General features: G+C 45.7%; 1 protein-coding gene and 4 non-coding genes across 7 annotated transcripts in view; 2 read left to right on the top strand and 3 right to left on the bottom strand.

Annotated features, from left to right (window-relative positions):
* The window catches only part of LOC132220815 (butyrophilin subfamily 3 member A3-like), a 50,025-nt gene extending 34,777 nt beyond the window's left edge, over window positions 1-15,248 (bottom strand). The window contains exons 1-4 of one of the 3 annotated variants that reach the window (XM_059674443.1): window positions 15,132-15,248; window positions 9,286-9,419; window positions 8,726-9,067; window positions 6,838-7,119 (exon numbers count right to left, since the gene is read on the bottom strand). In XM_059674443.1, coding sequence (XP_059530426.1) covers window positions 6,838-7,119; window positions 8,726-9,067; window positions 9,286-9,364 — 703 coding nt within the window. In that variant the 5' untranslated portion in view covers window positions 9,365-9,419; window positions 15,132-15,248. Of the gene's footprint in view, window positions 1-6,837; window positions 7,120-8,725; window positions 9,103-9,285; window positions 9,420-15,018 lie in introns of all 3 variants that reach the window. The other 2 variants (XM_059674447.1, XM_059674444.1) reach the window with 2 other exon arrangements.
* Window positions 15,249-20,370: 5,122 nt separating this feature from the next.
* Window positions 20,371-20,442, top strand: TRNAW-CCA (transfer RNA tryptophan (anticodon CCA)). The gene has a single exon. It is a non-coding gene; the product is annotated as a tRNA-Trp (tRNA).
* A 358-nt stretch (window positions 20,443-20,800) lies between these two features.
* On the top strand, window positions 20,801-20,872 carry TRNAM-CAU (transfer RNA methionine (anticodon CAU)). Its single transcript has one exon. It is a non-coding gene; the product is annotated as a tRNA-Met (tRNA).
* A 1,913-nt stretch (window positions 20,873-22,785) lies between these two features.
* On the bottom strand, window positions 22,786-22,867 carry TRNAS-AGA (transfer RNA serine (anticodon AGA)). The gene has a single exon. It is a non-coding gene; the product is annotated as a tRNA-Ser (tRNA).
* A 1,521-nt stretch (window positions 22,868-24,388) lies between these two features.
* On the bottom strand, window positions 24,389-24,461 carry TRNAR-UCG (transfer RNA arginine (anticodon UCG)). The gene has a single exon. It is a non-coding gene; the product is annotated as a tRNA-Arg (tRNA).
* Between the last annotated feature and the right edge of the window lie 3,513 nt (window positions 24,462-27,974).

Raw genomic sequence — 27,974 nt, 5'->3', positions numbered from 1 at the left:
CCTCTCCCTTTCCCTTTGTTTTTTTCTGCTTTTCCCATGAACCCATTTGCGCTCTGCCTCAAAATCAACACAGAAGACAAAATCAGATGCTGTAAGCTGCATTTTATAGTGCCATTTGAGTACAAAGAGGTGCTTTCCAATCTTTACTTTTTTTATTTTTTTAAATCAATGCAGCTCAAACTTGCTCCCATTGTTCCAGGAGCCAGGCCAACATGGCTGTGTGGACACACCTTTGCTAGGTGCTGTCAGGCTTCAGGGCTGGGGCAGGGAACACGCCAGGTGTTGCTGGAAAGGAATCAGCTCTCCTCTCTACATAGCTGGAGTCTTTTCATTATAAAATGCAAAGCAGCAGCTGTTTTCCATTACCCCCATCCCCAGCCCTCCTCGCCCGGGTCCATAGGAAGGGCTGGGAGGATATTTACTCTCGGCTCTTTGATTTCTCTTATTTAACTGAGCCCAGTGACAGCTGCTTCTCTGAGCACAATGCCAGCCGGCTCAGGGCTAGCCGCACCTGGAAGGCAAGTGGCAGAGCTGACCAGGGGCTATGGCCAAGCCTGAGCACATGGATCACAGTAACCTCGGCAGGCAGGCTGCTCCCGAAAACTCTAGGCCCCTCCCAGCTCCGCACCACTGCTCTCCCCCTTTCACCCACAGGCACCACTGGCGTGTTGTGCCCCAAGGCTTGGTGTACAGATGCCAGAGTTGCAGGTTCAACATGTTCCGCCTCCTCCTGGCACTTTGAGCCATAAGCTCTGGCAGGGACCTTTCCACTCGGTCTTGGTCTTTGGTCACTGCTGAGGTTTTCTGGACTCTCTAGGCCAGGGACAGCCAGGACCTTTGCCTCTGACCAACGCCATGCCTGCAGCCTGCCTGGGATATCCCCAGCCCAGGGAAAGTGGGGGGGGGGGGTGGCCGGTCTGGGTGAAAAGCTGTAGGGAGGTTGAGGGGTTGCCTAGCCTCCCCACCCTCAACTGGGGTGGGAGAGGCTGATCAGGAGTGGGACCAGGGAGGGACTGGGCAGGGCAGCCATCTTGTGATGGCATTAGGCCATGAGGGTCAATTTGCATATTATCTCTTTATTATATAGGATTTTTCCCCCTTCTTTTTTCTTCTCTTTCTTTTCTCTCTTACATTTTTTTTTCCTTTTCCCAATATACTTTTTGCACTCTTTTCTCTCCCCTAATTCTCTTTTTACTGGTGGTCACCATTATTTGGGGTTACTGGTATTGTGAATCCATTTGTGTTTGGTGCACTGTGTGTTGTGTCTTGTCATGTTGTATTTTGTGCCTTTAAGTCAACACAGGAAAGAGAGAACTACATAACCAGACGCCCTGAGAGGAGTGAACATGGGGAGACAAAGAAACAGCCCCCATACAAAAGAAAAGGAGGAATCACCAGAAAAGGAAGTAAGTGTAATGGAGGCAAACAATTTGTCAGAGAAAGAATTCAGAGCAATGGTCATAAGGACGCTGAAAAGGATGGAAGACAAATTCAACAATATGTGTAAGAATCAAGAGGATATTAAGAAGAACCAAGAAGAGATGAAGAATGACGTTGCTTCAATAAAGAACACAATAGAACACATCAACAGTAGACTAGAAGAAGTGGAGAACAGCATCAATGAGCTAGAAGACAATATAGGGGGAAAAAAACCAAGCAGAGCAGCAACTTGAAAAAAAAACTTAAAAAACAGGAGGAGCGCCTAAAGGAACTTTGGGACAACACGAAATGAAAGAATGTCTGCACAAGAATGGTGTCAGAAGGAGAGGAAACTGAGCAAGGAATAGAAAACCTGTTTGAAGAAATAATGACAGAAAACTTCCCTGATATCAGGAAGAAAAAACTCACACAAGTCTAAGAAGCTCACAGAGTCCCAAACAAGATGAACCCCAAAAGGCTGACACCAAGACACATTATAATTAAATTGGCAAACACCAATGACAAAGTAAGAATCTTAAAAGCTGCTAAAGAGACACAGAGAGTTAACTACAAGGGATATCCCATCAGACTATCAACTGATTTCTCAACAGAAACACATCAGCCAGAAGGGAATGGAATGAAATATACAAAGACATACAAAGCAAGGGTCTGAATCCAAGAATCCTGTGCCCAGCAAAGCTATCAATCAAAGCTGAGGGTGAAATCAGGAGCTTCGCAGGCAAAAAAGGACTAAGGGAGTTTATTACCACCAAACCAGCAATGCAAGAAATGCTAAAGGGTCTGCTGTCAAAAGAAGAAATAGGAAGGGAAGAAGGAACACTGGCATAAAGAATAAAATGGCAACAAACAAGAACCTGTCAATAATAACTTTAAAAGTAAATGGATTCAATGCCCTAAAGACATAGGGTAGCTGAATGGATAAGAAAACATGTCCCATATATCTGCTGTCTACAGGAGACCCACCTCAGAACAAAAGATCCACACAGACTGATGATGAAGGGATGGAAAAAGGTTTTTCAGGCAAATGGAAATGGAAAAAAAAAAATCTGGGGTAGCAATACATATATCTGACAAATTAGACCTCAAAGTGAAGGCCAGAACAAGAGATAAGGAAGGCCACTTCATAATACTAAAGGGAGCAATTCAACAAGAAGATATAACTCTGGTAACATATACGCACCCGATACAGGAAAACCCAAATACATTAAAAAACTTCTGGAGGATATCAAGGGAGAGATTGACAGCAGTACAGTCATGGTAGGGGACTTAATACCCCACTAACACCATTGGATAAATCCTCTAAACAAACAAACAAACAAACAAACAAAAAATCACCAAGGAAACGTCAATCCTAAATGACTCACTACATCAGATGGAATTAACATCTTCAGAACATTTCACCCCAAAGCTACAGAATATACATTCTTCTCAAGTGCACACAGGTCATTATCAAAGACAGACCACATATTGGGGCACAGGCAACGTCTCTTCAAATTTAAGAAGATAGAAATCATATCAAGTATCTTCTCAGATCACAATGGCATAAAATTAGAAATCAACTACAATAAAAACTATGAATAAAATAAAACACCTGCAGGCTAAATAGCATGCTATTAAACAATGATTGGGTTACCAAAGAGACCAAAGAAGAAATAAAAAGCATCATAGAAACAAACAACAATGAAAACTCAACAATCCAAAATCTATGGGACACAGTGAAAGCAGTCTTCAGAGGGAAGTTCATAGCTCTACGGGCCTACCTCAAAAAAAAAAAAAAATTGTAATAAATTATCTAACCCTACAATTCAAAGAGTTAGAGAGCAACAAGAAAAGCCCAGCATAAGAAGAAGGAAGGAAATAATAAAGGTCAGAGTGAAAATAAATGACATAGAGACCCCCCCCAAAAAAACACAACAAAAAACAAACAAACAAAAAACAATAAAAAGATCAACAAAACCAAGAGCTGGTTCTTTGAAAGGATAAACAACATGGATGAACCTCTAGCCAGGCTCACCAAGAAGCAAAGAGAGAGGACCCAAATAAACAAAATCAGAAATGAAAGAGATAAAGTAACAACCGACCCCAGAGAAATACAAAGGATTATGAAAAAATACAATGAACAACTCTATTCCAACAAAATGGAAAACCTAGATGAAATGGACATGTTTTTAGAAAAATACAAGCTCCCAAAACTCAATCAGGAAGAAAAAAAAAAACCTGAATAGGCTGATAACCATTGAAGAAATTGAAGCACTGATTATTAATCTTCCAGGAAACAAAAGTCCTGGTCTGGATGGTTATACAGGGGAGTTCTACCAAGCATTCAAAGAAGAAAGAAAACCAATCCTCCTCAAACTATTTTAAAAAATTCAAGAGGGAGGCACACTTCCAAACTCTTTCTATGAAGCCAGCATTACCCTAATTCCAAAACCAGATAAAAACACCACAAAAAAAGAGAACTACAGGCCAATATCCTTCATGAACATAGATACTAAAATCCTCAACCAAAGTCTAGGAAATTAAATCCAGCATTACATTAGAAAGATCATACACCATGACCAGGTGGGATTTATTCCAGGGAGGGAAGGATAGTACAATATCCACAAATAAATAAATCTGATACATCACATAAACACATTGAGAGACAAAAATTACATAATCAAATCAATCAATGCAGAAAAAGCATTTGACAAAACCCAACACCCTTTCTTAATAAAAATTCTCAGCAAACGGGGAATAGAGGGATCATACCTCAACATAATAAAAGCCTTATATGACAAACCTACTGTCAACAACATACTCAATGGGCAAAAACTAAACTCATTTCCCCTAAGAACGGGAACAAGACAGGGATGCCCACTTTCATTACTCCTGTTCAATATAGTACTGGAAGTGCTATCCATAGCAATCAGACAAGAAGAAATAAACGGCAACCAAATTGGAAAAGAAGAACTAAAACTGTCTTATTCGCAGATGACATGATACTGTACATAGAAAACCCCAAAGACTCCATAAAAAAGCTACTACATCTAATAAATAAATTTGGCAATATAGCAGGATACAAAATTAACACCCAGAAATCTATGGCCTTTTTATAGACTAATAATGAACTCACAGAAAGACAAATGAAAAAAAAAATCCTGTTTACCATTGCACCAAAAACATTAAGATACCTAGGAATAAAGTTAACTAAGGAGGTAAAAGACCTGTACTCAGAAAACTATAGGGTATTGAAAAAATAGATAGAGGAAGACATAAACAAATGGAAGAACATGCCATGTTCATGATTTGATAGAATCAACATCATTAAAATGTCCATACTACCCAAATCAATCTACAGATTCAATGCAATCCCCATTAAAATACCAATGGCATATTTCAAAGATTTATAACAAACTCTTCAAAATTTCATCCGGAATAAAAATGGACACCAAATAGCCACAGCAATCCTGAGAAAAAAGAATAAAGTTGGAGGGATCACAATACCAGATATCACGCTATATTACCAAGCCACGGTTCTCAAAACTGCCTGGTACTGGCACAAGAACAGACATACAGACCAATACAACAGAAAAGAGAGCCCAGAAATTGACTCAAGCCATTCTGCTCAATTAATATTTGACAAAGGAGTCAAGAGCATACAATGGAGTCAAGACAGTCTCGTCAATAAATGGTGCTGAGAAACTTGGTCAGATACATGCAAAAAAAAAAAAAAGAAAGAAAGAAACTAGATCACCAACTTACACCATACACAAAAACAAACTCAAAATGGCTAAAGGACTTAAATGTAAAATGGGAAACCATAAAAATCCTACAAGACTCCATAGGCAGCAAAATAGCAGACATATGTCATAGCAATATCTTTACCAACACAGCGCCTAGGGAAATGGAGAAAATAAACCAATGGGACTACATCAAAATAAAAAGCTTCTGCACAGCAAAGAAACCATCAACAAAACAACAAGAAAGCCCACTGCATGGGAGAACATATTTACCAATGCTGTTTCAGATAAGTGTTTAATCTCCAAAATTTACAGAGAACTCATACAACTTAACAAAAGGAAGATTAACAATCCAATAAAAAAAATGGGCAAAGGACCTAAGTAGACATTTTTTGAAAGAGGACATACAGAAGGCCGAGAGACATATGAAACCATGCTAAAGGTCACTAATCATCTGAGAGATGCAAAGCAAAACAACCATGAGGTACCATCTCACACCTGTCAGAATTGCTATCATCAAAAATGAATAAATGACAAGTGCTGGCAGGGATGTGGAGATAAAGAAACCCTCATGCACTGCCGGTGGAAATGCAGACTGGTGCAGCCACTGTGGAAGACAGTATGGAGTTTCTTCAAAAAGTTAAAAGTGGAACTCCCATTTGACCCTATAATCTACTTCTAGGACTATAACTGGAGAAACCAGAAACACCAATCAGAAAGGATATATGCACACCCTATGTTCACAGCAGCACAATTTACAAGAGCTAAGATCTGGAAACAGCCTAAGTGCCCATCAGCACATGAGTGGATTAAAAAACTGTGGATAGAGCAATGGCCTGTGGACTGAAGGATCCCAGGTTTAATTCCAGTCAAAGGCACATGCCTGGGTTGTGGGTTAGGTCCCCAGTGTGGGGTGTGCAGGTGGCAGCCCATGATTCCCTCACATCATTGATGTTTTTCTCTTTCTTTCCCTCTTCCTTCCTCTCTGAAATCAATAAATATATATTTTTAAAAAAGAAATCTTTGTCCATCAGACCTTTCATACAATCCTGAGCTGATCTGCCAGATAAATTTCTAGAACTGGGATTTGGGGTCAATAAGTAACTAGTTTGGATTAAGACTGTTCTACTACCCCCACCCCCAATATAAGCTGTATCAATTTATAAAAAATATACCAAATTAAAAAATATATATATACCAAATTATACCAACACACGTCTAAGAGTGACTGTTTCCCCACAGTCCTGCCATCAGTGTTTCCAACTACATGGTTTGTTTGCTGCCCATCTCACAGGTGGGAACGTCTCCCTGCTCAGTGAGACTGGACACCCTTCCCGGAGGTATTTCCTTCTGGGAACCATTCATTTCTGTACTGAGCTGTTTCATGTTTTGAGGAGCTCAGCCCTTTCTCCAGGACATGTCTGCACATACTTTCCCCACTTTGTCATGTGTTTGCTGACCTTTACCATTTGCCCATCCCCATCGCCTGTCCCAGGTGGAGGCAGCAGGGATGCTCAGAAAATGTCTGTGACATCAATAGCTTCAAGGGGCCAAGGGCACCCAGGTCCCTGCTCTGAGCCTTATGCTCACTGCACAGACCCAGGCCAGCAGCAGACACTCAGGCCTCCTTCTCCCAGTGGCCACAGCTGAGCTCAGTGTGGGGCCGGGCACTCACCTGCAATGGAGACCCTGGCTGTCTTCTCCGGGCTGAGCAGGGGATTTCTGACGACACAGGAGACCCCCTTCCCAGAGCCGTCTTTCAGGATCACAGATGACCTGGCTGCGAACAGGCTCTCTGCATCTGCAGCCCCAGGTGCCGGCACAGTGGGCAAGCTTTCTCCGCCTTCACCTCTCCACTCTACGTGGGGCTGCGGATACCAGCCTGCAGACGTGCACTCCACACGGATCCCTCCATCCTCATAGCCCTTCATTTCAATGTGAAGATCAGAGCCCAGGGCTGGGGAAGGAAGAGTGAGCCTGAGTCATGGGGAGGCCTCTGTGTTGGTGAGGGTCCATCAGGAACAGGGGCTCACTCCACTAGATCACGCAGGGAGGGTTCACTAAGGAGCTGTTTACCACGTGTGCTGTGCAGGGGAGACTGTTCCATGAGGTGACCACTGCCTGACCCTGATGCACCCTCGATCTCGATCCAGCTGGATCTGGGCCAGAACCCAGACTGCTTCCCATGGATCCCCTCAGAGACACCTGGACCCTACCCCTGCCCAGTGCTGGTTCCTAGAACTGGCCCTCACCCGCGCCAGGCGTGTAAGTCATTCCCCTTATCTGGGCAGGTCATGCCCCAGTCCCCTATCTATCCTGCCTGTCCTGTGTGAGCTTTAGGCTTTGTCAGGTGGTGGGGAGGATGTGCACGTTCTATTGTTGCAGCCCACGCTGTTCCTGGTATGAGAGTCACCGTGGTGAACTCTTGATATCATTAATTTAGAGTTTACAGCCTCTTTTTCAGGTCTTTGGACTCAGGGAATTTTTATTTTGTGGTTGTGGAAGGGGAAAGACTACATGGGAGAGAGCTGACCCAGGGCCTGCAACAGTGAGCTGTTATCACCAGTCCCTCAACATTTAACCCAAGCGGGTCTGGGGGTGGGAGGAAGCCTTTTGAAGACTTGCAAGAACCCAGTCCTGTAGGGAGGGATTACTTAAGAGGAGCTGTGGTCTCAGGAAGGGACTGTATTTAGCTGAGGAGGCCCTGCAGGGAGAAAGCCAGGACCTCCAACCCCACCTTCCTTCCTTCCTGTGCAAGGCACGGCTGTGCCCTGAGAAAGAGAAATGATGTTGGACATAAACAATGTCATGCAACAGCAGCATCAGACAGGATGCTTTGTCCCTGTGATGGGTCAGGACAAATCAAGACCACTCAGTCATCAGATCTGAACACAGAATAAAACATGAACAGTGTCCAGACCACAGCAGTGAGCAATCATCCCCTGTCCTAAGGGTAAGTGACCAGTTACCCCACATACTTCTGACAGCATCTGACCCAGAGCAAAGCCCTCCTTCCATAAACCCTCCCCTAGTCCCCTATCAGCCCAAAAGTAATACCAAGTCTCCCTGACACCCCCTCATGGGGACACCCCATGTTTCCGCACTGTGAGTTCTCCTCAGTGCAACTAGTCCTAAGCTCAGCTAGTTCAACTGCAGGTGTGATCCTGGGGCCCTTGGTTGGAGGACCTGGCAGTACAGTTGATGTCCCTGCAGCTCAGCCTTCCGGGACCCACAGCAGCAAGCACCTGGGGGGCCCAGGTCCACTGCCTGGAACACAGCTGAACCCAATCAACTCTGGGCCCCCCACTGAGGGGAGGTTTCCTCAGCCTCCTGCCCCGACCCCACATCCCTGCTGAGACCCTGGTGGCTGCGGGAGGGACGTCTTCACTTGGTTCAGGAGGAGCCCTTCCTGCAGGAAAACCTGTGTCTGTCAAGGGCCCAGAGAAGCAGAGGTGGAGGAGGGAGGCAGCTGCTGGGGTGTAGGCAGAGGTCTGTGAGGTGGGTTAGGAGCCTGTGTCCCCAGGCCCCACAGAAGAAGGAGCTCAGAACAGCCTCAGACTCACCTGCAACCTTCAGCTCCACCTGGGCTTTTGCAATGAAATTGGCATCTTGGAAATAACACTGGTAGGTTCCACTGTCAGAGACTCTGACCTTGTGAATCCGCAGAGCAGCCTTCCCCTCAGTGATGTCCTTTCTTAAAATGGAGGTTCTCCCTCGATACTCTGCTATCTCTGTTTCTTCCTTGCCGTGTGCATATGCACGCACCACCTGCCTGAGGCCGGATCGCAGCCACATCAGCTCCATGGACTCAGCACTCATCTTCGGGGACAGGTGACAGGGCAGCTCAGCATCTTCACCCACCATGGCCAGGATGGGCTCAGGGGGTCCAACCACAGCAAACTGAGCTGGTGAGCAGAAAGGGGTGCTCCATCAGAGGGACCTGGAGGCCAGAGGATAAGGGGGTGTCCCTGGCAGGGAGGGTGAGGTAAGAAACATCTAGAAAGGAACTCAGTTCTGACAGGTGTACAGTTAGGATGGGCCTCCCAGGTGTGGGGAGGACACCAAGGTTCTGACTGGGCATATAGGTAACAGCTCCAGGTACATAAATGCAGATGGTCCCTACCTGAGCAGGGCGTGAGCAGCTGGACCAAGGTGAGGCAGACAGGGAGGAGGAGCCGATGGAAGGCCAGGGACCTCACCATTGTGGGCTGTTGTGCAGACAGAGAGACACCAGAAGGAGCTGGTAGAAATGACGACCTGGAGGAAGATGGAGAATCCACATGGAGACCTCTGCCTCCCCAGGGCCGACCCCCAGAGCAGCCACCATCACTGGTGACCCCAGAGCCTCCTCTGAAATGCCTGCTTGGGAGTCTCTTCGCCTTTGACTCCAACAGGGAAAACCACCCGAAAGACTGTAACCTTAAGTGTCCGTCCCTCGGCCCTGGCCTCCTGGGAGTCCTGGGCTCTGTGTCCAATGGGCTCACAAGCTTCCACCTGCCCACACTTCCTGGACAGCCTGTCTGCGTTCCAGCATCTCACTCTGATTAACGCAGGACCCTCCCTCTCTGAGCCCCGATACCACTGGGGCCCCTCAGTCTCTGCTCCACCCCACAGCCCGAATGCTCCTGCCTCCCTCACTTCATGCCTCTCCTCAGGCTCCAGGGGCTCCCACTGCCCTCAGAGCAGGAGCTGGTGTCCTCTGCTCCCTGCACTTTCTAAGTTATCTGAATGTTTGAAATTTTAAGATCTCAGAGAGGGGAATATATTTCCACTGATTTTCAGAGATGGTTATTGTTTTTATTCTTGATTATAAACTATTTCAAAATAAAAATAACTAAAATTTAAATAATTTATAATGGGAACCACATACTTTGGTACATATGAATGTAAATATTTCTGGATATATATATATATATATATATATATATTGCCTTATATATATAGCCATTTTAAGGCAAATATATACATACACAATGGGCCTTAAAATGTTATATTCTTTAACCCAAAAATACCTCTTGCAGGAATTACTCCTAAAGGAAAAATATCAGGCATTAACACAAAGTTTTATATTTAATGTTCATCATAGTAAAATCTACAATACCTAATGGTAGATACAATTTAAATTCCCAATTGCATCCAGTTTTGTAATAATAACAAAACTTTTTATTAAAAACATAATTCCTAAACCTATAGCCATGATAATACTCAATGGTGGAAAGCTGAAAAATTATTCTCTAATAACTAAGATCAGGAATAAGACAAGAATGCTCACTCTCACCACTTGTGCTCCCACAGTATTGGAAGTCCTGGCCACAGCTGTCAGACAAGACAAAGAAATGGAAAGCATAGAAATCAGAAAGGAAGAAGTAAAACTCTCACTATTTTCAAAGAATGTGATACAATTTGTAGAAAAACCTAAGGATTCCACTAAAAAACCCCATGAGAACCAATCAATGAGTTCAGTAACGTTGCAGGATAGAAAATCAGAAACCTGTTTCATTTCTATACAACAATAATGAATAATCAGAAGGAGAAAATTTAAAAATCTCATTTACAAGTTTACCCACAAGGCATAAAATATCCAGGAATAAATTTAACCAAAGAAATGAAAGACCTATAGACTGAAACTATAAGACACTGAAGACAGAAATCGGAGAGGATACAAATAAATGGAATGATAGGATACACCATGCTCATGGATTGGAAGGATTAACATTGAAAAAATGTCCTTACTGCCTAAAGCAATATCCACATTCAATGCAATCCCTATTAAAACACCAATGGCCTTCTTCTCAGAGATAAAACAACTCATCCTAAACTTATATGGAATCACAAAGACCCAAAGAAGTCCTGAGAAAGAACAGAGTTGGAGGCATCCTACTCCCTGATATCAAACTATACAAGTGTCGACACTAATAAACAGCATGGCACTGGCATATAAACAGACACCCAGTTCAACGGGACAGCAGAGAGCCCAGAAAAGAACCCTCACTTATATGGTCAATTAATCTGTGACGAAGGAGGCAAGAATATGCCGTGGGGTAAAGACGGTCCTTTCAAAATGGTGCTGGTAAAACTGGACAGATACATAAAAAAAAAGTAATTGGTCACTTTCTTACACCACATACAAGAATAAACACAATATGGATTAAAGATTAAATGTGAGCCCTAACTGGTTTGGCTCAGTGGATAGAGTGTCAGCCTGCAGACTGAAGGGTTCCGGGTTCGATTCCAGTCAAGGGCATATACCTTGGTTGCAGGCACATCCTCAGTAGGGAGTGTGCAGGGGGCAGCTGAATTGATGTTTCTTTCTCATCAATGTTTCTAACTCTCTATCTTTTTCCCTTTCTCTCTGTAAAAATCAATAAAATATATTTTTTAGAAAAGATTAAATGTGAGACCCAAAACTATAAAGCTAGAAGAAAACAGAGGAAGTGAAGATCTGACATTCCTCTTAGTAATATATTTTTTCAATGTGTTTCCTCAGGCAAGGGGAGGAAAATATACAATAAACAAATGGGACCATATGACACAGACAGACAACCTATTGAAGGGAAAAATATATTAGCCAATGATACATCCAATAAGGAGTTAATATCCAAAATTTATTTAAAAACTCATACAATTTAACAGCAAGAAACCAAACAATACAATTTAAAGAGGGGCAGAGGACCTGAATAGACATTTACCTAAAGAGCAGGTACGCATTGCCAACAGGCATATGGATTGGAAACCCTCTACTGTCAGACAACGTGATGCTTATCCATTCTTCAACTGTTGTACATGTATGCTGTCTCATATATTTTAATACTAGTAGCCCGGTGCACGAGATTCGTGCACATTAAAAGGGAATTAGTTAGCAGAAATATTTTAATATTACTATTTGCCCTTTCTCTATAATAGAAGTGTGAGAGATGAAAGGAAATTAGTAAAATCTATACGAAAATAATATATACATTTATTAATAAATAAACAGTAACAAAAGGATGTAACAACAGAGGCATGAGATAACAACAACAAAAACATGATATAAAAACAACAGTGATGCAAACAATGACTGATAAAGTTATTACACTTATTGTAATATCTCACTGTACACCACATTAAGAGTGAAAGCACTTTCAGAATGCTTGACTAATTTCCCTTGTGCTGAAGCATTTAGAACTTTAACATCACATGCTCTTCAAACTCGAGGGAAAGCAACATATAACTGACCCTGTGCGAAAACGGGTTCAGGTAGGAATATGTCTACTCTGTCTAGAGTTTGTCCTTGTGATTTGTTAATAGTCATCACAAATGCTGGCATCATGGGAAACTGTCATCGAATCAATTTAAATGGGAGGCCAGTGTCAGATGGGGACAAATTAATTCTTGGAATCAGAACAACCTCTCCCTCTGCGGATCCTGTTAATACTTCAGCTTCGATAATGTTAGGTCGTAACCTTTTGATAATAAATCTGGTACCATTACAAAGACCCCACTTACTATTGAGATTTCTCAATAGCATGATGATTGCACTCACTTTCAATTTTAATTTATGACATGCCATTCCCAAAGGAGTAATACTATTAAGAAATTTGATGGGAAAATTTTCCTTTTCACTATCATCTGTGGAATCAATGGAATCATCACTGAAATATATGTGAAAATCTCCATCGAGTATATCCAAAATTTCTTCATTTAATTTTTGAACGTGCTCATTTTTTTGGACAAAGAATTGCACGTTTAGATATATTTTTAATATTACCTGTAGATATAGTATTTGCAAAGGTAGCTTCAATAATAGATCCATTACAAATCATTTCACAGGGGATTTCAATAATATCCATTCCTAAATGAAAACTTGCCATCTCCAAGTTTTACTAACCATTCACTATAAGCAGAATCCTCTGATCTCATATTTGTTGTAAGAGACAACTTTCTGAAACAGCCCCAAACATTGCAGTACTTTAAACTCGTTTGTACTATGGCCGATCCCATAGCAGGTGGTACAATACTGAGACATTGTCGAAAATCCTCTCCAAGAAGGAGAACATTCCCACCAAACACAACATTCAAATTTCTCTTAGTTATCTGTCTATGGCGTTTATAGCATGACTGGATGCCATGGTGCATTCATCAATAATGAGAAGTTGGGCCTTTTTAATAGTTTAGCAACTTCACTGTTTATATCAAGTCTAGAAATTGAAGTTTCATTTAATGGAATCAGTCATTTATAATGGGAATGAAAGGTGATTCCACCGAGAAATAAATTTACAGCAATTCCTGTAGATACTGTGGGTAAAACACTACCACCATGACCTCTAATATAATGTATTAAAACTTTATACAGATATGCAGGTGAATAGGATTCCTGGCTGGCAGGCCCCTGACAGCAACCTGGCCACCTGTGGATTCCGAGAGGAATGTGTCTCCCTCCTCCCTCCTGTCAAGGTCCGGGGTGCAGGTGAATGGGGTTCCTGGCTGGCAGGCCATTGAAAGCAAGCTATCCAACAGCAGATTCTGTGAGGAATGGGTCTATCTCCTCCCTACTGTCAGGGTCTGGTTTGAAGGCCAGCCATGCCCCCTTTTGGGCCGGACCCAGAGTTCTACCAGAGTTCTGGCCTCCACCTCAGCAACACAGGACTGACTGCTCCTGGGTGCTCCTGGCACTCTGAGGGTGGGTTCTTCCCTCAGGCCTCACAGGAAACAGCTCAGGGAGGGCATGCGGCCCTTGGCAAGGCAACCCAGGACTCAGTACTTCCAAGCTCCAAGGGCAGGTTCCTGCTTGAAACCTTGCCCTGAGGGTGGGTTCCTGCCTGAAACCTCACCCTCCAGGGAAACAGCTGGGGGAGGGCACAGCCGTTTCCAAGAGGACCCCTGCAGGACTGACATCCTTCTGGTTGGTCAAGCTTTGGCCGTGATGTTACACCCAGGGTTTTTATATAAATAGATTACATATAATTCTGTAATGAACACCTTTTCAGATTAATTTTTAAGTTGCACATCTTGTAACCTACACCACCATTATTTTAACATTATTTCTGTAAATGTGACTGCACATAACCAGCCTGTTCGCTTAAGAATTCTAGGAACTCCTAACCGGTTTGGCTCAGTGGATAGAGCGTCAGCCTGTGGACTGAAGGGTCCCAGGTTCGAGTCCGGTCAAGGGCATGTACCTTGGTTGCGGGTGCATCCCCAGTGGGGGGTGTACAGGAGGCAGCTGAGTGATGTTTCTCTCTCATTGATGTTTCTAACTCTCTATCTCTCTCCCTTCCTCTCTGTAAAAAATCAATAAAATATATTTAAAAAATAATAATAAATAAATAAAAAAATAAAAAAAAATAAAAAAAAAGAATTCTAGGAACTAACTTCAGGAAAAGCAGACTCCAACCTTCAGACATTCCATCTCCGAAGATTTGCTGACCTTCAACCAGTAATCTGAACAGACCGTGTTGGCTGGCACTTAGTCCCCTCAACGGAGAACTCTCAACCCCCTCCTTTTTACTCCTTTCTTGTTCTTCCCCCTTCTCCTCTTCCTCACAAAAAATCCTGCCCGTGTCCAATTGTCTTTACAGCATGTGTCTACCATCTTCTGAAGCTGCAGGCTCTAGAACAAACCGACATTCCTCCCACCAGTCCCATGATCTCGATTTGGTCTTTCAAGTGGCAGGCAGTTGAACCTGGGTTCAGTATCAACCTGTCTTTTAGAATCTCTTAGGACACATCCCAGAGAGAAGCAGGCGAGCCTGTCAGAGGCCTTAATGACCACAGTAAATTCTAAGGAACATGCAGTTGTCAAACTCACTCATTCCGGTTCCCTCCCCCCACTCCAGCCCCCCACCCCCGCCCCCAGATTTCTGAGTTCAGGCCTTACCTTGCCCTGCCAACCAGGTCTCACTGTGTCCTCACCTGCAGGCTCACCCAGCTTATCAGCCTCTCTCCTAAGGAGACCTGGGGCTCTGGCTTTTACCAACTCCCCCCACTTACAGTTGGCACTTTCAGCTGAAAACCACAGCACAAAGGCCCTCCTTAGGTCTTCATTACAGTTGAGTCTCTGATTTTGAGGAAAGGGTGGGGAAAGAAAGTTTGCTCAAGAGGAGAAAAAGTGCAAAGTCCCTCTTTGAAAGCACTTGTTAGAAAAAGAACGATAATAACCTTTACTTTGCCGGGGTGTGTTCTAGGTGGGGTGCTCTACAAGTCTCCACCTGTTCCTGGTGTGAGTGGGTTCTTGGGGTGCCACGGGAACAAAAATGTCCTGAGGCCCCACAGGAGGATGAGGTGTTGGGGAAGCTTTATTTCTGTGGAATCAAACCCCTGAGTTTCCAAGGGCCCATCTCCCTCCGTCCTGCCATGGAAAAGCCCCATTTTGTCTTCAGCAGAACCAGGATTGCAGCCGTTCCCAGAGTGTCTGCTCCATATTTGCACAGTCCTGTCCAGTCCAGCATCTGGCTGGGGGAGCTTGTGCTCCCAGCTGTAGTCCATGGCGTGTGGGGTCTGCATGGCCGTGCTCCATTCAGCTCCTAGGACCACATGGCAGCCTGGCAGGGTCACTAGCAAGGAAGAAGCAGGAGAGCAAGCAAGAGCAACAGAGAGAGAATCCAATGGGCTGCGCAGCAAATATGTCCCCCTGGGCCCCTCCCAGAGAACAGCCCAGGTCCCTACAATGGGCAGCGCTCTCCTGTGAGTTGTTCCCGATGTTGACACTTTTGTGAACTAAAATGGGGTCACTCATCCCAGGAATCCTAAAAGGAGTCGGGGTCCGTAAGGAAGCCAGGCTGACAAACGTTAGGATCTTTGAACTTCCGCTCCCTGGAGAAGTGCTCCTGGAACTCGGCCTCCACCCCTTGTTTCTGGTGAGTGGTTTGCATTAAGGGTTCCGGCTTTTTTCCTTCTTCTCTTAGGAGCGGGAACACGGACACACAGTCTTCTCTCAGAACCAGGTAGGAAGGAAAAACCAAGATGGCAGCATAGGTAAACACTGGAGATTGCTGCTTAGCACAACCACTTCAAGAATACAACTAAAAGACGGAACAGACATCATCCAGAACCACAGGAAGGCTGGCTGAGTGGAAATTCTACAACTAGAAGGAAAGAGAAAAGCATACTGGGACTCAGAGGAGCTGCGGTGTGGAAGTAAAGTACAGAGGCACACGCGGAGGGGGCTGGCAGCTGAGGACACGGTTGTCTTTTTCAATCGGGAGGGAGTCTCAAGCTCTGAGCTCCAGTTCCGGGTGAGTCTCTGGGGACCCAGACTCATACGGGAGAAACTGCACTGTCTGGCATTGGTCGGAACTCGAGGACAGCTTTCTCTCGGAGGTGCTTGCAGCGATTGCTGGGACACTGAGAAGTGGAGCCTCTGAGGGCAGCCATAGCTGCTTGCTCCGCCCTGTTGATCCCCTGGGACCCCCACCCCGCCCAAGCTGTGTGCTGGCTTTTGCATAGGAAAGGCCTGGCCCTTTGCAATCTGAAAATTATCTACCAAACTGCAGCTGGCCCAAGGCCCCAAGCAACTCGCATTGCTTCACAGCTGAGCTCCTGCTGGGTAGCCCCAGGAAGAGGCTAGATTAGCACCTCCCTAGAGATCTAGGAGCCAGTGTGACCAGTGGTCAGAGTGGGACTATCCAGATTGCAGCTCCTTGGATCCATAAAGGACACACTCAGGGGTCAGACTCAGTGAGCACCAAAGCCCCACTGAAGCAAGTCATGCCCCAGAGGGGTGTCTCCAGCACAGAACTTCTCCCACTGCAGACACAGCTGATTCTCACAGCCAATTGGCCTGGAATTCAATTCCTCCCAGTGATACCTACAACAATCAAGACTTAACTACAACAAGACTGTGCAGAAAGCCCACAAGGGGGTGCACCAAGAGTGTCCACCTCAGGTAATTGGGGAGGCTGAGCCACTGGGCCCTATAGGACACCTAGCACACAAAGCCACTCTATCAACACAGGGAAGCATAAAAAATGTGGAGACAAAGAAACAGGACACAAATGACAGAAATGGAGGAAAGCAAACTACTGGATATAGAGTTCAAAACCACACTTTTAAGGTTTTTCAAGAATTTTCTAGAAACCACTGATAAATTTAGTAAGACCCTCAAAAAGTCTGGTGAGACTGCCAATAAATGTAGTGAGACCCTCGAGGTTATGAAAAAAGACGAACTAGAAATTAAGAATACACTGACTGAAATAAAGGATATTATGCAGAGTTCCAACAGCAGACTAGAGGATCGCAAGAACCAAGTCAAAGATTTGAAATATGAAGACGCAAAAAACACCCAACCAGAAAAGCAAAATGAAAAAAGAATCTGAAAGTACGAAGATAGTGTAAGGAGCCTCTGGGACAGCTTCAAGCGTACCAACATCCGAATTATAGGGGGGCCAGAAGATGAGAGAGAGCACGATATTGAAAACCTATTTGAAGAAATAATGACAGAAAACTTCCCCTACCTGGTGAAAGAAATAGACTTACAAGTCCAGGAAGTGCAGGGAACCCCAAACAAAAGGAATCCAAAGAGGACCACACCAAGACACATCATAATTAAAATGCCAAGAGCAAAAGACAAAGAGAGAATCTTAAAAGCAGCAAGAGAAAGACAGTCAGTTACCTACAAGGGAGTACCCATACGACTGTCAGCTGATTTCTCAACAGAAACTTTGCAGGCCAGAAGGGAGTGGCAAGGAATATTCAAAGTGATGAATACCAAGAACCTACAACCAAGATTACTTTATCCAGCAAAGCTATCATTCAGAATTGAAGGTCAGATAAAGAGCTTCACAGATAAGAAAAAGCTAAAGGAGTTCATCACCACCAAACCAGTATTATATGAAATGCTGAAAGGTATCCTTTAAGAAGAGGAAGAAGGAGAAAAAGGTACAGATACAAATTATGAACAACAAATACACATCTATCAACAAGTGAATCCAAAAATCAAGTGAATAATCTGATGAACAGAATAAACTGGTGAATATAATAGAATCAGGGGCATAGAAAGGGAGTGGACTGACTATTCTTGGGGGGGGGAAGGTGTGGGGGGGATTCGGGAAGAGACTGGACAAAAATCGTGCACCTATGGATGAGGACGGTGGGTGGGGAGTGAGGGCGGAGGGTAGGGTGGGAACCGGGTGGAGGGGAACTATGGGAGGAAAAAGAGGAACAACTGTAATAATCTGAACAATAAAGATTTAATTAAAAAAAAAAAGAACCGGGTCAGAGGTCACAACCAGCTCCCCGGGGTCGGGAGAAGCGCTAGGCTGGGGCTCAGGGGCAGCCGGGGTTGGGGTTGGGGGCACCGCCTGCACCGGGGTCTCCAGCTCCGGAGACAAAGGGCCCCGCAGGCTGCGCACCCGGGAACCTGTTGCTGAGACGGAGCAGCAGGCTCATCGCTGAAATGTTACCCGGACTTGCAGCCGATGGTTGTAAACAACCAGACAAATCAGCTGTGACGTGAATGATCATTAAACAGCAATGAAAACAAATGAATAAAAAAACTTGAGATCCCGTGATCCCACTTCTAGGACTATATCCCAGGAAACCAGAAACACCGATCAGAAAGGACATATGCACCCCTATGTCCATAGCAGCACAGCGTACAATAGCTAAGATTTGGAAACAGCCCAGGTGCCGTCAGCAATGAGTGGGTTAGAAACCTGTGCTCCATCTGCACCGTGGAAGACTACACTGCCGTGAAAAAGAAGGGGCTCTTACCATTTGCACAGCAGGGAGGGAGCCGGGGAGCTTCATGCTGAGTGAAATAAGCTGGTCCGAGAGGGATAAGCATCACATGATCTCACTCATTTGTGGATTATAATGAATATTAACTTTCTGCTGACGGTTGGCCTCCTTCGCCACTTTGTTCTTGGCTCTTTCCTTGTCCAGTTTCAAAAGTTGACCGAGGGCGAGTCTTCAAGCTGCTCCTTGACAGGAAGGAAGGCACAGCCAGGTGGATGCTTCTGTGTCCCCGCCCGCCACCCCCCATCCCCACCCCGGGGCCGGCGTCTGGCGCCCGCCTTCCAGCTCCTGGAAGCAGAAGCCGCCCTGGGCCGGTCGGGCTGGTTCCCGGTGGGGCCGTGGATGGAGCCGGCCGCGGCCACCCGTTCCGGGGTACAGGCGCAGCCCCCCAGGAAGGGCCGGTTCTTGAACGTGGAGTCGCGGTGGTCCTGGAGGCAGAGCTGCCAGGCTGTGGGCAACCACGGGGCACCCGGCCCATGGCCACCCCGAGCGGGGCCGCGATGCAAATCGAGCGGTGGGCGGCCCCCGAGTTCAAGTCTTTCCCGGAGTGTTTAATCCCAGCTGCCAACTGGAGCTGATGCTAATGGCCAGGTCACCTGCGGCCCTATTTTGCAAAAGCCCTCTCTGGTTTTAGCTGCAACTACGGGTGACAGCCATTAAAAACAAATGTTATGGGTTTATTTGAGCCAAATTGACAACATCTGCTGGGGGAGCAAGATCTCACATGCTCTCAGAAATAATAGTTTTGCGCTTTCTTTTATGCATCTGAAATTAAGGAGAGGCCATATCCTGTTTACTATTTTTTTTTTGTTTTCCTTATTTTTAAAAAATAATTCTAACATCGAAATAAGCCAATATTATTGTTTTATGAGATCAAACTCTAAATCTATGCAAGAAATTAACTCTTGACAAATGTAACTTTTACCCACAATCTCTGGCGATGTGGGCAAATGCATGTAAGAATTTCAGCGACCTTTGCACCGACAGTAACTGCACCAGCATCTATTGAGACCTCACCGTGTGCGGTAGGCAACCTTCTAAGCACGTGGCCCATGTGAGTTCACAGTGAGCCTGTGGGGCAGGCGAGGAAAGTGCACGTTTCAGGTTTCAGGCAGCAGCCGGTCCCCCTGGATTCTCTGACAACACCAGACCTGCAGACTCAGTCCTCCCCTGGTCGCGTGCATTTTCTGAAAGCCCAACACCACCCTCCCTGACCTCTCACCTCCCCCACTCCACTCCGTAGCGACCAACAAAAACAACAGAAGTCCCCCAAACTTCTGTTTTTTTTTTACATCTATGCAGAAAGCTAGATAAGAAAAGGAATGAAATAGAATCGGGTGAAGTGCAAATACAAGCAATTCGGAGGCCGAGAGAACCCGGGGTTGGTCGGAGGAGGGAGCCTGGCATGACTCACATCCAGGTGCGTGGTTTGCAGGAAGCGTCGAAAATTAATCCATAGATCAGCTGGGCAGATTTAAAGGGGCCCAGCCCGCGGGACCTCGTGGCGCAACGGTAGCGCGTCTGACTCCAGATCAGAAGGTTGCGTGTTCAAATCACGTCGGGGTCAACCAGAGTTTTTCTCCTTTTAATTTATTGCCGAGGCGTGGGAGGGAGTGTAGCGCAGAGGGGGTTTGAAGATTCTGGTCCGTAAAGTTAAATCGTGTCCTGGAGGAAAAACACGCCCTTCCTCCTTCTCCCACCCTTTGATGCCCTCCTTAAACGCCTTAAGAAAGAGAGTAAATAGGCGTCTACAGAGTAATGTTCAGTTAGTCCAGGCCAGTGGCCATCGTGTTACCAAAGACAGAGTGTTCATCTGGAGAAAGAGGAAACACATTTCAATCTGAAAGTTGGAAAAAGAAAAAGAAAAAAAGAAAAGTCAAACCAAAAATCAGCTGAATAGTAACTTTCAGACAACGTTTCGCCGCAGCAGAGTGGCGCAGCGGAAGCGTGCTGGGCCCATAACCCAGAGGTCGATGGATCGAAACCATCCTCTGCTAACATTCAGTTTTCTTTTCCATCCCAAGTAGATCTGAGGGTGCCATTTACGTTTGTCATGGGACCGTTAGAACAGCGAAAAGAGATAGCTTTTGTCTTTTGTTACAAATCTTATGAAATGTCTGATTCTTTAAATTGTGTGTGCATAGCCCTAGATGGTTTGGCTCAGTGGACAGAGCGTCAGCCTGCGGACTGAAGGATCGCGGGTTGGATTCCGATCCAGGGCACATACCTGGGTTGTGGGCTCAGTTCCCTGTAGGAACTGAGGAGGCAGCAGATCAATGATTCTCTCTCTTGATGTTTTTTTCTCTCTCTCCTTCTCCCTTCCTCTCTGAAATCAATAAAAATATATTTTAAAAAAATAAATAAATTATATGTGCATAAAAGGCTAGATATAAACCCAAATCTCTCCTCTCTTCCTCTCTGAAATCAATAAAAAAATATATTTTTTAAAATAAATAAATTATGTGTGCATAAAAGGCTAGATATAAACCCAAACAAAGTTTGCTGTCGACTATGTGCATATCTTCTTTAGTGAGATGTCTAAGTCTGTGGCCCATTTTTTAAAGCACATGAAAAGGTGTTCCACATCATGTCATGACAGAAAGGCGAGTTAAACCAGCAATGGGACACCCCTACGTAGCTACTAAAATGTTAAAAGCCCAGAGCACTAACAACATCGAGAGCTGCAAGGACGTGAAGCAGCAGGACTCTCACTCATTACTGGTGGGAATGCAAAATGGTGCGGCCACTGGCAAGACCGTTTGGTGGTTTCCTACAAAACGAAACATACTCTTACATTCAGATCCAGCAATTGCACTCCTGGTTATTTACTCAAAGGACTTGAAATCTATGATCACACAATAACCTGCACACCGATGTTTACAGCAGCTTTATTCATCATAACCGAAAGTTAAATGCAAGCAAATGCCCTTCGGTAGGTGATGAATGAATAAACTGCTACATCCAGACAATGGAATACTATTCATAATTAAAAAGAAAGGCGCTACCAATCCATGAAAAGACATGGAGAAAATTTAAATGCATGTTAATAAGTGACAAAAGCCAATCTGAAAGGATATATATTGCAGGCAAAACTGTGGGTACAGGAAAATGCAGAGGTGTGTGGGAGGGAATATCAGTAGGCAGGGCACAGAAGATGGTTTTGTGCAGCGAACACACTTCCCATGATATTATAAAGATGGAAACATGTCATTATACATTTGTCCAAACCCATGGAAAGTACATCAAGGGTGAACGTTAATGAAAACTATGGACTTTGGGTGATTCTGATGTGTCAATGTATGCAGGCTCATCGATTGTAATAAATGTACCAGTGGTGAGGGATGTTGATGATGGAGGAGGCTGTGCATGTGTATCTCCCTCTCAATTTTACTGTGAACCTATCACTGTTCTTAAAAAAATGAAGTTGAGAGAGACTATTTTGAAGATTGGTCAGTTTTGAAAACAACTTAGCAATGTGATTTAAAGAAAATTTATATATATATAGCAGTAAAAGAAAAGTTGTGATCTATCAGCTGGAGCCCATATTATGAACATTCTGTGTAAAAGTTATAGAATAAAAATGTTTAATTATATTGAATTTAAAATATACACAGTGCAGAAACCCTGGCAACGAAAGGAACTTCAAAGGGCATGACAACAAAAAAAGAAAAACCGAGCCAGCCAGGAGTCGAACCTAGATTCTTCTGATCCGTAGTCAGACGCGTTATCCATTGCCCCACTGGCCCACCTGCTGCATATGCAGTATATAAACCTTCAGAAAAAAGAAGTAGTTGAGTTGTTTTGTTCTAAATGCCAGGATGACAATTCTTTCAACTTGCTTTTTCCTGGCCACCAGAATTTGAACCCTAGTCTAACCTGAACATTTAAGAAAAGTATACAACTCAGCTACCGTAGTCGGCAGGATTCGAACCTGCGCGGGGAGACCCCAATGGATTTCTAGTCCATCGCCTTAACCACTCGGCCACGACTACCATTGAGGTGCCCTGTCTTGTGTCCTTCAATGTATCATATATCATTCTACGCTATTTCAGGATTTAGTGATAAAAGGGTAAAACAAAGAATCTCAAGTCCCATCAATGAAACCAAACAAGTCAACCAACTTCAATTCTAGCATGTGGTAAACTTTGTTTTATAGAAAAGAAATCAGCGACATGGCGCAATAACTTTAAATAATCTGACAAAGACGTTCCTTACAGCTAGATGCCCGATGTCCTCCAACCTAACCCAGCGCCTGGAATACAGTAAGGGCTCATAATTCTAAAACTCAAGAATGAGAATCAGCCCTGACAGGGAGCTCAGCTGGTTGGAGTGTTGTCCTACTAGGCCACGGTTGTGGGTTCTATTTCCGATCAGAGCACATACAAGAAGCATGAATAAGTGAAACAACAAATTCTCTCTCTCTCTCTCTCTCTCTCTCTCTCTCTCTCTCTCTCTCTCTCTCTCTCCCCTCTCAAAATCATTAAAAGAAAGGAAAGAATGAGGATCCATCCAAATGTTCCACGGGGAAACCTATCTTCTGTCTTTTCATAAAGCTCACAATATTTTAAAGCAACAGATAGACTGTTTTTTATTAGGGTGCAAGTGGGGTTTCTGTGCTTCATCAAGAGTTCCATTCCATGAACAGGAGAAGACTAGGGCTGACTGATAAACCACTGTCGATGTGCTGAGGGATTGGAAACCATCTCCTGGCCAGATTTCTCCTCTGGGTGGTTCCAGAATATACAGTTGTCCTGATTATGTCTTTGTGTATCTTTATGGGTATCTCCAAAGCAATGCATCCCAAAATGCATGTTCCATCTTTTCTTTCCAAACTTGAACCTCCTCCAATAACCCAACATGTTTTTAAAGGAGCACCCAGGTTAACCTCCTGATTGCTCCTCTAACAGGCTCTTCTTCCCAAGCCTCAGGCCCATTTTCAAAGATCGGGTTGTGGAATGAATTATATTGGAGCACAGATCTGAAGGATGGATGGGAGTGAGCCCAAAGAGAGAAGGGGTTCCTGTTCTAGACCTCATAGAATATGAGAGAAATTGCAGGAACGTTGTCTTGCTGGAACATTGCTATTTGGAGGGGCAGCAAGGAGCGATGTACCCAGAGATGCGATTTAGGGCTGATGATGTAGGTGGGACTATGTCAGCACTAACTGTTGTGTTCATCTGGGAATGCAAATCTGGTTATGTCCCTTATCCCTTTTCCAGGGAAGATCACCAGCCCTGCGGCGAGTGCTTGGACAAGAGTTTGAGTAGCGCTGCCCGGGAGGATGGACAGTGGTGTTATTACAGAGAAACAGATGCGTGGAGGGGGGGAAAGAAAGGATGGGGTAAATAAATAAATTAAATTAAAATAAATGACAAAATCCAGCTTAAAAGAAAAGAAAGGATGGGGCGTGCAGGGTCAATTGTTAGGGTGAAAATGAGATTTCTGATTACTGACTTAAACAAAAGCACAGTACGACTGTATTGGGACAACCACCACGATTGCGTTAAATAAGCCAACCACGAAGGGATTCGAACCCTCAATCTTCTGATCCGAAGTCAGACGCCTTATCCATTAGGCCACGTGGTCCTCAGGCAGTTGAGGCGATGTGGAGAGTACATGTGCTTGAATAATCTCGGAGCTATAACTGGAACAACAGTGAAATTATCCTTGGGGACCAAGGTGTTTCCAAGCCCTCGAAAGTCTTAGTCTAACTGGGAAAGCCAGCTGACCCTAACGGTAAAGTTACAACCGCGATGGCTACCCAGGAGAGGAACTCGGCGCTGCAGTGGCGAATAGAAGCAGGATATTTACCTTTTGTTTGACAGGAAGGCCCCAGCGGGGAAGAAACGCCGAGGCCTGAAGGAGGAAGGCCAAGATGGAACCGGGGAGCCCCCGCTGCCGGGCAGGGCTCCCGGGTGAATGCGGATGAAACACAGGCTTCACTTTTGCGCACCCCAGAAATCTCACTTAAAGCAACTTTAACATATACTTTCCAATAGGACAGAACGTTGAGGAGAGGAGGGAACAGCAACCTCATTTTGAAATCTGGAATTCCCGCTGAGGTGTGATGGTTGGCTTGTCAGACCTGAGACGGCGGAGCCCCGCACCAGCAGTGCGGGGAGAGCAGGAGGCGGTCAGAACTGCGCCCCAGACCTGGGCCCACCCCAGGCCAGGCTTGGGACCTGCCTGTGAGGAGCTGAGTCCTGCCGTCGCCCCAACCCCATCCCTTATCTACTCCCGGCCTGTGTTTGGAGACACCGCTTGTACAAAAGTCCGTGAAATGAGGGCCTATGGTTGGGCCCTGACCCAAGATGCCTGGTGTCCTTATAAAAAGAGATTAGGGCTCAGACACACACAGGAAAGAAACCATGAGAAGGAACCGGGCGGGCAACCATCGCCCTACACGCCTGTTGACAAGGCTGAGCTGGGCTTTCCAGCCTCCAGAAGTGAGAGAAATAAGTCTGCGGCCTTGGTGATGGCGGCCCCGGCGGACCGGCACCTCCGCCCCCGCCCCGTCTCCGAACGGAGACTGCAGGCTGAGTTGGCCGGGGAGCAAGCACCGGGCGCTACGCTGGCGGGGTTCCCCGAGGTTGGTCCAAACGCGGCTGCCGGGCCACCCGACTGTCTGCGCCCGCGGCCCCGGTGAGGCCGACGAGCCTGGCGAACAGGTCCCCGCGGACATCCGCGCCCCGCGCCCCGGGAGCGCCCCGGCGGGGAGGTCGCGCACCGGACTCGGGGGAGGCGACGGCGCCGCAAACGCGGGCGAGTTGCTGGGAGGTGCCATGGACTGAAGGGCACGCGTTCGCCGCAGAGGCCAGAGCCCGCGGCCGCCGGCGGAGGGTGGGCCCGCGGGTGCGCGCGGCTAGGGGCGCCGGGCCGGCTCGGCGGCGGGAGGAGAAATCCGGGGAGTTACTCTAGAAAAGCAGGAGCGCCGGGCGCACAGCCGTTCTCATTCCCGTTCACTGCGACGGAAACCCCGAACTGGGAAGAGTCCACGAGAGCAGCCACCAGCGTTCACCCTTTGGATTAGCATTTAATCTGGTCCGTCCCTTATCGTTAGCAACAAAGCGTCGACGAAGCCATGAATAGTGTGTGTTGGGGGGACGGCGGGGGGTGGGGGGCGGGGGAGAAAGGATCAAATCTCCCAATACAGAGAAATACATCTTTAGATCCTGGAAGAAAAGAGGAAAAAGTGAGGAGAGGAGAAAGTTATTTAAATCCCACTGGAGAAGAGGGAGGGCTCCTTGCTGTGGCCTTCTGACGCCTCGGCCGCGCGTCTGACTCCGGCTCAGAAGTCCCGTCGGGGTCAACCGCAGTGGCCTTTTGGGGAGAAATGAAGCCTCGAGGCGACTTTCCTCCGAGGTGGATGTGCCTTGAGAGCAGGGAGACTCCCGCGGCCGCCTGGTGAAGAGAGCAGGCGACGTGCTTGCATCAGATGCCTTTGTGACGCCCGCGTTGCCATTGGGATTCTGAAACGGGACATCTTCTGCATCTTCTGCAGCCTCCGCTGACGGACAGTTAATTCACACACTGTCCTCGCCGCCCGGCCACGCAGCCTCCTGGTCCCCACGTGTCCCCGATGCTCCGAGGACCCGCCCCTGCACCTGCGCCCCGCTCTGCGCTCTCGCCTGTCTGCCCAGGACCATCTCTGCCTCCTCGGCTGCAGGCCCACCCTGTTCCCCGGAGCCGGGAGCCGGGACCGGGAGCCGGGAGCATCCTGCACACTCCCTCCGCTCCGTCTCCCAACCCCATCAGGGAATCTGCCGAGTTTCGCTCCCACAATGTCCAATCGCACGTATCCCCTTCTCCCGATGACCACAAAGGCCTCCTTGCATCTCTCTCTCACCCCACCGCCGGGTTCACCAGCCCTCGCTCCTGCAGATGGCCACTCGTTCCGATCGACGGCGCACGCGCTTTCTGAGCGGCTCTCCAACACGTAGGAAGAAGCGGACAATCGGGTCTGTGAATGGTCTGCCCCAAAGCAAGAAAAGTTCTATTGGGACGGTCTCCACAAATTACCTGAAAGATGGGGAAATGTGTAGCTAGCGATGGACATGACTGTACTTTGAATAAAACACGATTGATGTTGCTCTTGAAATTATCATGTTTTCTTTAATTACAAAATCCACATTTTTAACTGGTTAACGGTTAATCCGCATTATTAACCGGTAATGCCGATTGTTACCTGGTTAATAATGCGGATTAAGCGTTAACCGGTTAATAATGCAGTTTTTGTGCGTTTGGGATTCTCGACATGAATCCACTTTTCATCGCCAGTCACAATTGGGTGCAAAAAAGAGTTTCTTTCATGCCTTTGAAGCAACATTTTACTGATGACTTTCGGTTTTCCATTTGTCTTTCGTTCAGCTGATGTGGCACCCATTTTCCTTCCTTTAAACCTTTCCCGTTGCTTGTAAACGGTCGGAAATTGTTTGCTGAGCAACGTTTCATCTTTCTGCAAGTTGTTTTTGAGTTTGACACGCATCTTCATCTAATAATGCTTGTCATTGTTGGTCTTCAAACTTTTTCAGTTGACCTGGACGTTCCTTGTCTTTCTCATCGAAATCATCACTTTTAAAGCGTTTAAACCAGCGTTCACAAGTATCTTGAGATGGAACGTGTTCACCATTAGCTTTCCGAAGTATATGATAACTTTCAGCAGCACTTTTCTTCAAAATAAAGTAATGAATTAAAACTTCCCACATTTAAGCGTAAAAATATCTATGATGTTAACACCTTCAGAAAATTTGACACATGAAGTTTTGAAGCTTGTTGTCAATACAAAAAAATAGCATACATATCAAATCGCATCATATATCAACACATGTGTAACTCCATCTGGTGAAAAAATCCGCATTAACTGGTGCACCTAGTATAACGAAGAGACTGGTTTTAGTTTTCAATCCCCTAGTCATCAGCACAGTAGCCATAATATCTGCTTTCTTGTTATCCTTGCAAACTGTTTTCTGGGGCATAAGGTTGCTTTAGGCCAAGTCCAGAGTTTATTTTGCCTTTTTTTTAAACACCCAAAGGGTTGGGTGTGTTTGTTTTTTTTTTAAATTGAAAGTCATAAGATTTTTTTTAACTTTAAATTCTTTA

Source organism: Myotis daubentonii, chromosome 18 (assembly GCF_963259705.1).
Source record: "Myotis daubentonii chromosome 18, mMyoDau2.1, whole genome shotgun sequence".
Classification (NCBI taxonomy): Eukaryota; Metazoa; Chordata; class Mammalia; order Chiroptera; family Vespertilionidae; genus Myotis; species Myotis daubentonii.
Note: the sequence above shows the minus strand (reverse complement) of the source record. Positions and strands in the feature narration are given on the sequence as shown.